Here is a 14025-nt window from a genome sequence, read left to right as displayed (position 1 = left end):
GTTGTTCTATAGTTGACACATGCGCACTCGGATGATCTGAGTGTGCATGTTTATGGGGATCGGAAGATCTATATTGATGAAAGAGCGGTTGTCAAAAAACTATATAAAGCGTATGGCCAGAAGCTGAGATCTTATGAGAAAGGGGGGAAAAAAAGCTTCTGCAAATGAGTAATTAACAGCAGTATCCTTACCCGTATTAGATAAAACATGCACAGGCTTTTAACCAGAAGAAGCAGTAGATTTAGCAGAACATGGAATTTGTATCTTGTGAAGAAAATATAACAATAAGTGAGTAGGTGTCGGGGGCAATAAATCAGATAAGCCTCTGGCCTGAACAGTAGCGTAAGAGCGAGCAGAACATATACAACCTACAGCTCCTCCATCCTCGTAATGGAACTTTTCCTACACAACTATAATTTGTAAGAGCTATTGCTGACCTGGGTGTAATTCGTTTTACCTACATTTCCAGTCAAATTTCTTCTTGCGAGAGGAGGCTGATAAGACACGGGAGTTCACATATCTACCTGCATAATTTAGTGCAGTAAGTAGGTGAAACGCTAAATAATCGGACCCAAAAATGTCTCCAAATAAGTCTGTAAAATGCAATAAATCCTGGCTAGAAAGGAAAAGGAGTCCTTTTTTCTTTACCTGCACCACAACAGGATTGTGAGTTGGGATCTGAACTTTGTTTGATCCTGGTCGTCAGCACAGGAGAAGCTTTTCAGAAGTGATTGAGCAGGCGCAGCTGTTGTGCCTGCATGATTAACAGCGATTTACACGTACAGGATTGTGCAGCTCTACATCCTGCCAATGACGTGTGTAAATTCAGTTTGCGTTTGGCAAAGTGATGTAAAATTGCTGTAGAAACAAGGACGTTATCCTTTTATGTCGGCAGGTTTTTTCTACCCCATCTGAGAGCAGCCTGACATAGGCAGAGAGAAGCTGAATCTAATGATGTATCACTTAGATTACTGAGTGCAGCCGTTCTGACACCATCAGAGTTTTTGCATTTAGCAATGAAGCAGAGCTGATGAAGCTGCCCCCGCCCACACCAGGCTCTCAGTGTACAAACTCCATAGACAGTGAGGTGCTCATCTCAGAAGGGGGCGGAGTCAGACTAGCAAGCATGACACGCCCTAGTCCAGCAATGATATGCTCCTGTCGCTAAAACAATCATTGCAAGCAAACAAAACCACAGAGCTTGATAAGAGAGGCATCTCTGAAATCTGTCTCTTAACCCCTACAGCATAATGTCTTCATATTACATAGCAAAAACCTGATGACAGATTCCCTTTGAAAAATATATCTATGGTGTATGCAAGGCAAGGTCTATACAGCACATATGTCAGACCTGTAGGCAGGAAATCCGTCACCCTGGCCAACGGGTTCAGTCTACTGCCCTCATCCTATATTTAAATACACCAAGCTTGATGGAGCCCTCCTCCCGTCAAACCCATTACCCGGAAAAATGCCTTTTAAGCTCAATTCACAGAAGGTCAGCAATTTTGCTGTGGATTGAATGTGCAGAATTCCACACTGAAAATCCACAATGGCACACATTTTAGGGCAGGTTGAGGATTTTCAGAATGAATTACACTTGGTGTATTTTGTTTTACAATTTTACTTTGGATTAAAGGGAACCTGTTAGGTCAAATAACACTATTAACCTGCAGATATGGGGATAATCTGCAGGTTAATATCGATATGAAGGTGCCCGTTCCTGTACTGGGGAAAAAATGAACTTTATTCCTCCTAGGATCTGCTGGCTTTCAGTCATATAGGCGTTCCGACGCGGCTACAATTAGTACATGGACCGGCACTGACTGACAGCCGGCTCTGCAGTGATGAAAGTTCATCTTCTCCCAATAGCTGAACATTCAGTTGTACGTCCCGAGCACCTTTATAGCACCATTAACCTGCAGATTAATCTTGTATCTGCAGGTTACCATTGTTATCTGACCTAACAGGTTCCCTTTAAGCACTATGTTAAAGGCACAAATGTCCATACCACTTATACACAAGTCTTACCTTGAAAAACTCCTTTTTGTCAACCTGGTCATTGTCGTCAGTGTCCAGCATCTGAAATGCAATTTGGAATCCAGTTTTTGGTTCTGAAACAGTTTATAAGCATTGGAGTTAGTTACATAAAAAATCTGAAAAATAAAATAAAAGAAAAACATTTAAAATATCTCAAACGGTGACAAATATACTATGTATTATAATATAAAGCACAGCTATGACCCTCCCCGATCCTGAGAACGGTGCTCTATAAAGCCCGATCTGCATGGAGAGGGGGCTGGACATGTTTACCACCACTGCAGCTGCTGGAAACGTTCTCTGAATGGTGGAACACTATATCCATCAGACGGGGCCGCTATCAGACCACCACAGATTAGCAAGTTATCACTTATCCAAAGTAATAAAGGCAGATACAGGGTCTCCTTGTGGCTGTAGAGAGTCTTGGGGCTAATTCAAACATCAGTTTATCTCGTGTGAGTTTTTCCGTGATTTTCATGGATAGAACTCATACCCATCACTGTCCATGTATTTTTGCTGGCCGAACAATCCGCATAAAATCATAGGAAGAAAAACCTAGTGTACAGGTAGCTATCTCCGACCTCTAAATGAGTCGTGAAACATGATAGATATCAGACTAACCAAAGAGGAACGTTCATACACTGTGGTTCTGGAGGGTTTTTGGTACTGGCGGACTGGGTAAGATTAGGCACTGGTGCTCTTTCTGGAGGAGAGCTGATATGCCAAGGGATCCTAATGTAGTGGTAGAGTCGTTATGGTATTAGTCGTGGTAACTAATGGCGCCCAATCCACTGCCACGCTCACTTTGAGATATTATAGACAGTGGGGTGTACTGTTTTATAAAGATCATCTCCATCCTTTTGCAAAAAGAACAAACCAGGGCTGGGCCTCCTCTCTGCTGGATGATGGCATTTGTGTATGTTTAAGGCTGGGTCCACATTGCGTAAAGTAGAAGATGAAGCCACCGTGTGTTCTATTGGACATAATTTTCGCCTATTTGAGGAAGGGTCAAATAGGCGAATACAACTAAAAAATGATGTCCAAATTAGGAGACTGTGACTCCATCTGTATCATTAAAGTCAAAAATCTGCAAACACATCCGAATCCAGTTTTCCAGGGCTTCAGACGTAAGCTACGACTGTAGACTAAACTGCAATGTGAACCCAGCCTTACTCGTAGGGACAATGAGACCAGGGATGGCTGCTCCAAAAAAGAAGGTCCTCAGTGACGTCTCTTCACCTAGACTGACTGGTCTCTTCTTATGTGTATATAGGGAGAGACCGGTCAGCCTAGGGGAGCGGCGCAGGGAGAAGCCGCCGTTTCAGCGTAAAATTTACATAGCTGTAATAACCAAGTCGGTCTTTAATTCATGCTGCTTGTGCTTCGAGCAGCAAGAATGGGCTGTCAGGTTACCTATAAATTTCATCAATCTCCTTTCCACTGAGGAAGAAGAAAATCTAAATGATGCCCTCTGGATACAAAGTACTTCCATTGGCGTTTGATCACTGTTGATCCTGTGAGATCAATTGCTCCAAATCGATCACCAATACCTGATGTGTGTGGCTAGTCTACAAAAAAAAAAAAACACAGAAAACCCCTCAAACTCCATTAATGTCCAATAATAGATATCAGATACCAAATGTCATCCTTCCAATTACAAATAAGACTGCATATTTCTGGTGGTTAAAGACAGAAGTTGAGAAATCATTTATTAAACCGATGCCAGAACATTTCTCATTCTGAAACGACTCTTGTGTTCCTATATCTCCTATTTCTGCCCCTAAACCCGAGGTCCAGATATACTAATACACCAGACAATGACACTTCACACTTCCCTCAGTTGAGAATGGCATTTAATACTGGAACATTTTAATATTCAAGGACACTTATCACATCCCACTGACGTTATCTAGTGTGAAAGGTTGATCCGGAGCCTTCCATTACTTCTCCTACACCCGACGTTAGTCTAGGGTTCATCAGAAGAGGAGCAATCTCTTTGTAAAATGACCCCTATGTGGGAGCCAGAAATTAAGAGCTGTTGGACCATCCAACGTAAAGATCGTACTTTCTGGAAAATGAATTTCTCATGATGGAATGTTGTTCTAAGATCTGGCAGATATTGCTTGTATTCCGATGCCTCCTGAGCCAAGTGGAGTGGATCGGTATGAAATATAATTCCTCCGCACAGACAGAAGATGTTTGTTTCTAACAGGGGGGCTTGTAATCTCTTACAAAGGCATGAATAGAGGAAAGTACAATGTCTCTCAGAGAAGGTGGACACCAACTAGAAGGGGCATCTGTGGCACCCAAATGATGGTCCCCCTCGCCCTGTATGACTGATGCATCCAATTCATTTGAAGATGATTGCAAAATGTCACAGCGTGGATGGTTTTCCATGATAAACCCTTTTGTTTTCTATGCGGAAAGTTATGGACCATGAATCGGAACCATCTACGGATATAGTCCATGTGCCGATCGGACGCTGCACAGGACTAAATAACATGGTTTAGAATCAACTAAATGGCTTCATTACAAAAATACAACAATGTCTGAAATTTTAACTAAACAAATTAGTGAAAATACTAATATAATGGAAATTATGGCAATTCTTGAGGTTGTGTTGTTTATAGAGGTTGTCCAAGACTTAGATAGTGATTCCGTATAATTCGGACAGGTCAATAGATTCAGAGGCGGACATGTCACTGGCGCTACCTGTGTAGCCGTACAGGGGCCTGAGAAGTAAGGGGACCCATTTCCACCTGAAAATCTGGTGGAGCTTTTCAGTATGATGAGCTATTGGACTGCACAGGGCCCATATACTGTTCTAGCACAGGGGTCCTCTTCTGTCTGTGTGGCGGACAGTGATCAGATATATGGGGGTTCGACACCCAGCACCTGCTTCGACTGGAAGTATACAGTGTATGGTGGCGGTGCACCGAGGCTCCTCACACAGTGTAATGGCCACACCTGGGTACTGCAGCTCAGATTACATTAACTTCAATGGAAGCAGAGCTGGAGCACCTGAGATCGGCCGCTATGCAGGAGTATGGTGGCGGGACACCAAAGCTCCAGACACCGTGTGGTGGCCACTCCTAGGTACTACAGCTTGGATCACATTCATTAGAGCTGGCGCACCTGAGATCAGCCACTACACAGTGTATGGTGATGAGACACCAAGGCTCCACACATGGTGTAGTGGCCATTCCTAAGTACTGCTGCTTGGATCACATTCACTGGAGCTAGTGAACTGGAGATCGGCCACTACAGAGTGTATGGTAGCGGGACACCAAGGCTCCACACACGGTGTAGTGGCCACTCCCGAGGTACTACAGCTTGGATTACATTTATTAGAGCTGGCGCACCTGAGATCAGCCACTACACAGTGTACGGTGGCGGGACACCAAGGCTCCACACACTGTGTAGTGGCCACTCTTAGGTACTACAGCTTGGATCACATTCATTAGAGCTGGCGCACCTGAGATCAGCGACTACACAGTGTATGGTGATGGGACACCAAGGCTCCACACACGTTGTAGTGGCCATTTCTAAGTACTGCTGCTTGGATCACATTCACTGGAGCTAGTGAACTGGAGATCGGCCACTACAGAGTGAATGGTAGCGGGACACCAAGGCTCCACACACGGTGTAGTGGCCACTCCCGAGGTACTACAGCTTGGATTACATTTATTAGAGCTGGCGCACCTGAGATCAGCCACTACACAGTGTACGGTGGCGGGACACCAAGGCTCCACACACGGTGTAGTGGCCACTCCTAAGTACTGCTGCTTGGATCACATTCACTGGTGCTAATGAACTGGAGATCGGCCACTACAGAGTGAATGGTAGCGGGACACCAAGGCTCCACACATGGTGTAGTGGCCACTCCCTAGGTACTACAGCTTGGATCACATTCATTAGAGCTGGCGCACCTGAGATCAGCCACTACACAGTGTATGGTGGCGGGACATCAAGGCTCCACACACGGTGTAGTGGCCACTCCTAGGTACTACAGCTTGGATCACATTCATTAGAGCTGGCGCACCTGAGATCAGCCAGTACACAGTGTATGGTGATGAGACACCAAGGCTCCACACACGGTGTAGTGGCCATTCCTAAGTACTGCTGCTTGGATCACATTCACTGGAGCTAGTGAACTGGAGATCGGCCACTACAGAGTGTATGGTAGCGGGACACCAAGGCTCCACACACGGTGTAGTGGCCACTCCCGAGGTACTACAGCTTGGATTACATTTATTAGAGCTGGCGCACCTGAGATCAGCCACTACACAGTGTACGGTGGCGGGACACCAAGGCTCCACACACGGTGTAGTGGCCACTCCTAGGTACTACAGCTTGGATCACATTCATTAGAGCTGGCGCACCTGAGATCCGCCACTACACAGTGTATGGTGATGGGACACCAAGGCTCCACACACGTTGTAGTGGCCATTCCTAAGTACTGCTGCTTGGATCACATTCACTGGAGCTAGTGAACTGGAGATCGGCCACTACAGAATGTATGGTAGCGGGACACCAAGGCTCCACACACGGTGTAGTGGCCACTCCCTAGGTACTACAGCTTGGATCACGTTCATTAGAGCTGGCGCACCTGAGATCAGCCACTACACAGTGTATGGTGGCGGGACATCAAGGCTCCACACACGGTGTAGTGGCCACTCCTAGGTACTACAGTTTGGATCACATTCATTAGAGCTGGCGCACCTGAGATCAGCCACTACACAGTGTATGGTGATGGGACACCAAGGCTCCACACACGGTGTAGTGGCCACTCCTAGGTACTACAGCTTGGATCACATTCATTAGAGCTGGCGCACCTGAGATCAGCCACTACACAGTGTATGGTGGCAGGACACCAAGGCTCCACACACGGTGTAGTGGCCACTCCTAGGTACTACAGCTTGGATCACATTCATTAGAGCTGGCGCACCTGAGATCAGCCACTACACAGTGTATGGTGGCGGGACACCAAGGCTCCACACACGGTGTAGTGGCCACTCCTAGGTACTACAGCTCGGATCACATTCACTAGAGCTGGCTACCTGGAGATCGGCCACTATCCAGTGTATGGAACCTCAATGTCCCAGTTCAGTACACCACGTATAACCAGTCACAGAATCCACAAACAGCTGATCTGTGCTGGTGCCGGGTGTTGGACTCACACTGATCCCAAGGATAAGTCATCAATATCTATATCGTGGGAAACCCCTTTTAACACTATGTGAAAAATCATGGAAAAATTACACTTCGCTGTGCCAATTTGCTGCAAAAAAAAGTATTTACAGTAAAACTCCATTAATTTGGCATCAATTTGACCTAATGAAGTGGTGGAGACCGGGATTTTCTGGATTACTAAGCAATTACACAATTGTTTAACAAAAAGTGTCATAGACCGGTTGAGACAAAACTGTAATGCACAACCTGCCATCCAGGCCTTAATTTCAAATCGGTCATTAAATTGCAGCTCAGGGTTAGAAACAGGTGAAGAATGATCCGATTTTTGGATTTAGAGATACCGAACTAGTGAAATTTCAATTTAGTTTTAAAAGGGTTATCCAGGAATTTCCTGGACCTGAGAGCAGGAATGTGTTAAAATAATAAAATAACCAACACTCGCCTATCCAGGTTTAGTGCCACCGCTTTGGTGGTCCCTTCTGGTCCAACAAAGATGACTTCACTTCAGTTATCCAGGCAATCACTGGCCTCAGTGGTCCCATCATACATGGATGTAGATTATTATTATTTAATATTGCTGATGCCAGGGGCACCAATACCTCTACCTACAGTTTTCACACCCCTGGACATGTTTGGTGCTGTATTACGAGCAGACACTGTGTGATTTTCTATTAAAAGTACCAAACTGACCAATAGATGGCGACAGACATGTGCTATAACTCGGTGATCGGCAGCAATCCCAGATCTTCGCAAACCTTTACTTGCAGCATATGGAATATGAATGCCGCAGGCTAATAAATTATTGTTATCAACCAATATGGAGGAGATTCTTTAAACATTTCCCCTTCAAAATTACTGCAATCAAATCTGGAGACCACCCAGACATGTGTTTGTGACTAATAACATGTATGCATAATGGTACAATACCTGGGAAACTACACTCTTTAGGAATATAAATTTTTCCTGCCGTGTCCATCCAATGTCATAACTATGTACGTCATTAAATAAAATTATAATGGTAATTCATCACTCCCTCGATGCCAGTTTTCCGGCATAAAAAAGTTGTAAATTATGGCGCGCACATTATTTGAAACTTTTTCTGCATATTTAAATAAAAGAAAAAAATATATATGGGCAGCTCTGTGCAGAGGCGCGCGTTGCCACCTACGGCGTGACGTACTCGCTGGCTGGCGTAGACTTGACGTTCTGCACACAGGCTACTAGAGATACACTCGTAATAAATTAGGTGCATTTTTGTTCCAGCAGCTTTTCATTAAGAAGGGTGCAATGCTCATCTTTTCTTAAAGGGAATCTGTCAGAAGAATTTCACTCCCCAAACTATTTATATGCCCATGTAGCTCTTTCAAAAACAAGTCCAGCAATACTTTCACATGGCCAGTCCGTTCCACCGTCACGGAGAAATCAGCCTACGAGGCTGAAGAGCTATTTGTAGACCTGAAGTCTCCGTCACTCCAGCTCTATTCCCCACCCAGCGCCGCCTCCTTCTGCTTGACTGACAGCCACTATACTGTGAGACTTTAGGCAAAAGAGTTGTCAGTCAAGCAGGAGGAGAATAGAGCTGGAGTGACAAAGGTTTCAGATCTACCGTAGACATTTGCGTATCAACTCAAACGCTGGTTTCTCAGTAATGGAGGAAGATCTTTGAAAGAGCTAAAAGCGCATATAATTAATAGTTTGGGGAGTAAAATCGTATGGACAGATTCCCTGTAACAAAGTGTGACCCCTCTTTGAGCCGTCTGCAGTTGAGGGGGCATTAGGTGCAAAGCCTGAATGAATAAAAGAAAGAAAATTAGGTTTGGTCTTTTGACCCTGCAGATTTTTATGGAACCCGCTGATCATCTGAGGTATGTAGGCACTTTCTGACACCCTAGACAGAATGATATTGGAGTTTCATAGAACGATCCTTTTGTTTTCAGTGTAGATAATTTTTCTCCCGTCTCCCCATCATAAACATATGAATGCTTGGCTAACACGAGCGCTCAAGTGTACGCGAAAGGTGACAGTCAGGAGAAAAAGAGCCATCGTCCTAACAAAAATTTGGACAGTAGCTCTCTCATCTTGTACGTCTCTACTGATCTTAGCGAAATCATCTGTATACAGAGGTCTACAAATTCCCCTGAATGCCAATGTTGTTGGAGCTTTCTCTTGGAAGAAACCAATCTCCCTCTACCAGTAGTAAAAAAAAAATGCAGTCATGGAAGGAGAAAGGGGGGATATAACTGGTGTCCAAAACAGCAGTAAAGTGCAAGACCAGTTTTTATTATATCATCTTATAGGTAATACTATAATACACCTGGTTTTTATAGTGAAAGTGAAATTTTTAATTTCATAAATCATTAGGACTTATGAAAATAAGACAATTTTAAGTATATATCATGAGAGAACTGTGATTCTTTCTCCTCCTGGTATTGAAGGATAACAGATTTTTCCATTGATGACAGTTGGTGCTTTTAAAGTTCTATGAATGGGGAGCTAGAAGCAGACACAGGCATCCTGCTGCAAGTTCCCTGAAAGTACAGTTACAGAGTGAGGAGCTAGAGCCAGACACAGGCATCCTGCTGTAAGTTTCCTGAAAGTACAGTTACAGAGTGAGGAGCTAGAGCCAGACACAGGCATCCTGCTGTAAGGTCCCTGAAAGTACAGTTACAGAGGGAGGAGCTAGAGGCAGACACAGACATCCTGCTGCAAGTTCTCCTGAAAGTACAGTTACAGAGGGAGAAGCTAGAGGCAGACAGACATCCTGCTGCAAGTTCTCCTGAAAAGACAGTTACAGAGGGAGGAGCTAGAGGCAGACCCAAACATTATGCTGCAAGTTCTCCTGAAAGGACAGTTACAGAGGTAGGGGCTAGAAGCAGACACAGACATCATGCTGCAAGTTCTCCTGAAAGGACAGTTACAGAGGGAGGGGCTAGAAGCAGACACAGACATCCTGCTGCAATTTCTGCTGAAAGAACAATTACAGTTCTCCATAGAAATGTATGAGAACCAACTGTTATCTCCTATCTCAATAATGGGAAAATAAATATTCACCGACGATACATCGATCCTGGCAGTGCCTGGCATTATAGCCAAGTCTCAGTCACTTGAATGAGACAAGTGTCCTGGGTTTATTGAGACAGAGAAGAGCCAGAAGTTAAGAGCTCTTAGAAGCTTTCCTTATTCTTAGAGCTCTCAGCTGTTCACTGTTTGCCACTCCTATCTCCTATATAATCTGGGCCTTGGCCAGCACTCACTGTCAGAGAAGGTTTATGCTTCATGGCTGGAGGTTGTTGTTGGTTTTTATAGGAGAATGCATTTGGTGGATTTATCTGTGACTGTTGCTAGGTTTTGAGTGTGTGATAATTCCCTTTCTTTCCCTACTTTGGTTTAACCCCATCCTCCACTCCCTGGTTCATAACTCTGTTGTTGTATGGGTATATTTGTATGACTGTTATTTTCTTTTATCCCTGTTCGTATTACCTTGTTTGTCTGATTTGTGTATTACGGAACATTACTACTTCCCTCTTCCATGAGTGGGGGAAGGGTACAGACTGATGGCGGATTCAGGAGCTAAGGCCCTGGCGTCTTCACCTTCCGGGGAAGTAATCCGGTGAACAGGTCGAGCTAGGGCACCCCTAGAATTAGGGACAGGGAAGAAGCCTCTGGTCCTGGGACACCCGACAAGAATCGTGACAACAAGGATGTAGTGAATTGTTACCAGGCTCAGTGCTCAAACATCTAGTCATAGGGCGTGCTGAGAGTTGGAAACCCACCGATCTAATATTAGTGTCCTACCTTAAGGAAAAGGCCATTCATTTTTAACCTTCTCAAACTACTTTTTTTCCATGGTGGAGCGCCAACCCCCAAAGTGCATTCTAGGAAGGAGGGTAAAGACGTACAAGTAATCCAGATATTTAGGAAAATCTTCACGGAACAGGTAGTAAAACATCTACGATGCCCACACATTAAACATAGGCATGGAACAAGTGAATAATGATAAGAAAGATAAATAAATCGAGCAGAAAACAGACCCCTAAACCCACAGTGATTTATAATGTCTATGATGCATAAATGTCAGGAGTGATGTAATTTGCATGAGTAAATCAGATTAGGTCCAGTCTAGGGAGGCTGTGCTCCTCTCTGCAGTATCCTCACATTCCTGGCTCTTCCTCCCCTCCCATCCTATCTCTAACACTACCTTATTTTATTTATACTTTTACCCTGACTTGTCATATTTGATAAAATTGACCTCCCACGTTCACTGCCCTGTAGATATCCATCCACGAGGACATTACGAGAGACCTTAACACCTCAGAAATAAAACTCTATATAACAATGTGACTTCATATCTCCGATCTGAACTTGCAGACATGGAAGTGGTCCATAGTAAAGTTACTGAAAACGTTATCTTAACTCCAAAGGAATCCATTATAATTTATTCAAATCTAACTTTTTTGCATGTTTTGTATGCACAGAGCACTTGCGTAAGCAGAGAGCCACGTCCGTACGCAGAGAGCCACGTCCGTACGCAGAGAGCCACGTCCGTACGCAGAGAGCCACGTCCGTACGCAGAGAGCCACGTCCGTACGCAGAGAGCCACGTCCGTACGCAGAGAGCCACATCCGTACGCAGAGAGCCACGTCCGTACGCAGAGAGCACTTCTGCTGGAGCTGCCCTGGTTGATTTTGAACATGTGGTCACAAAGCCAACAACTTTTTAGTATCCAAAAACCCCTAGTTTTATGAAGGCTCTGATCACAGAGGTTCTGAGCCTCCACTAGGGCAGGAACAGCGCACTATGAAGCGTTGCCACTTTACATTAGTGCATACACAAACAGCCTGACAATCTGCACCCCGCACATCGCTACCCTCATTATATACACCAGGCTCATAGCCCACTCCGTTGTACTTTTTCAGTACGTGTACTGGCCAAATGGCACAATATTCAGTGGACAGATCCACTTTGGGTGCTCAGAAAACTCTGGGCTTCATTGTTATTTTTATGATCAGTGAAGTACAAGAAGTTGAAGCTGAACCTAAGCCTGAAACACATCATGTTCATCTTCCCGTTATAGGGGTGAGATCACTTGAGCCTGGAGAGGTAAGTAACATGATATTAAAGGGAAACTGTCACCAGATTTTTGCTACCCCATCTGAGAGCAACATAATATAGGGACAGAGATCCCGAATCCAGCGACGTGTCACTTACTTGCTGTCATAGTGATACAATCACTTATCTCTGAAGCAGATCTAGCAGTTCTCTGAACGCTGAGCTCTGTATAACCCCGCCCACACCCCAGATTGGCAGATTTGTGCCCATATATAGTGTACATGGAAAACTGTCAATCAGTGGTGGGGGTGGGGTTACACACAGCTCATGAATATGGAAAAATACCAGCAGCAGGTTTACTAGTCCTGTAAAGAAAATCTCCAGCTGATAAAACAGTGATTTTTTTTAAAACTACAGCAAACCGCCCATTAAGCGACACGTCGCAGTAATCAGGGTCTCTGTCTCTACATCATTCTGCACTCAGATTAGGTGGTAAAAAACCTGGTTACAGATTCCCTTTAAAGAGAACCTGTCAGATTTTGTAATAAGAAGTAAAGACATGGTTGTAATGGTGCTGTAATACTGGTTCTTCTTTAACCATTTTAAGTTTCCTGCTAATTAGATTTCGGAGCACAGAGGCCGGACTGTGCACTGGGTCTTCTACTCCCTGTTCGATTCCCCTCCACCTGCCTCCGGTCTGTGATTCCCTGGCCCCTCCGCCTGCTTCCAGTCTGTGATTCCCTGGCCCCACCGCCTGCCACTGGTCTGCAATTCCTAGCCCCTCCGCCTGCCTCTGTTCTATGATTTTCCGGCCCCTCCACCTACCACTAGTCTGTGATTCCTCGGCCCACTTCACCTGCGATTCCGTGGCTCCTCCGCCTGCTTCTGGTCAGTGGTTCCCCGGACCCTCCGCCTGCCACTGGTCAGTGGTTCCCCGGCCCCTCCATCTGCCACTAGTCTGTGATCCCTCAGCTACTCTGCCCTGCCTCTGGTCAGTGGTTCCACGGCCCCTCCACCTGCCTCTGGTCTGTGATCCCTCGGCTATTCCGCCTGCCTCTGGTCAGTGATTCCCCGACCCTCCGCCTGCCTCTGGTCTGTTAATCCCTCGACCCCTCCGCCTGCCTCTGGTCTGTTAATCCCTCGACCCCTCCGCCTGCCTCTAGTCTGTGATCCCTCGGCCCCTCCACCTGCTTCTTGTCTGTGAGTCCCCGGCCCCTCCGCCTGTCTCTGGTCAGTGGCTCCCTGGCCGCTCCGCCTGCCTCTGGTCAGTGGTTCCCTGGCCCCTCCGCCTGCCTCTGGTCTATGATTTCCCAGCCCCTCCGCCTGCCTCTGGTCTGTGATCCCTCGGCCCCTCCGCCGGCCTCTGGTCAGTGATTCCCCGACCCCTCCGCCTGCCTCTAGTCAGTGGTTCCCTGGCCCCTCCGCCTGCCTCTGGTCAGTGGTTCCCCGACCCCTCCGCCTGCCTCTGGTCTGTGATTCCTCGGGCCCCTCCGCCTGCCTCTGGTCAGAGGTTCCCTGGCCCCTCCGCCTGCCTCTGGTCAGTGGTTCCCCGGCCCCTCCGCCTGCCTCTGGTCAGTGGTTCCCCGACCCCTTCGCCTGCCTCTGGTCAGTGATTCCTCGGGCCCCTCCGCCTGCCTCTGGTCTGTGATCCCTCAGCTACACCGCCTGCCTCTGATCTGTGATTCCCTGAACCCTCCGCCTGTCTCTGATCTGTGATCCTTCGGCTACTCCGCCTGCCTCTGGTCA

General features: G+C 46.1%; 1 protein-coding gene across 1 annotated transcript in view; it reads right to left on the bottom strand.

Moving 5' to 3' along the window:
- Positions 1 to 14025, bottom strand: part of MICU2 (mitochondrial calcium uptake 2) — a 355316-nt gene that overhangs the window by 67143 nt on the left and 274148 nt on the right. The window contains exon 6 of the mRNA XM_073583037.1: positions 2029 to 2111. Within this exon, the coding sequence (XP_073439138.1) occupies positions 2029 to 2111 (83 nt within the window). The remainder of the gene's footprint in view (positions 1 to 2028; positions 2112 to 14025) is intronic.

Source organism: Dendrobates tinctorius, unplaced genomic scaffold, assembly GCF_039654945.1.
Source record: "Dendrobates tinctorius isolate UK_male_01 unplaced genomic scaffold, ASM3965494v1 ptg000075l, whole genome shotgun sequence".
NCBI lineage: Eukaryota > Metazoa > Chordata > Amphibia > Anura > Dendrobatidae > Dendrobates > Dendrobates tinctorius.
The sequence above is the reverse complement of the archived record's forward strand: the minus strand, read 5'-3'. Positions and strand labels throughout refer to the sequence as shown.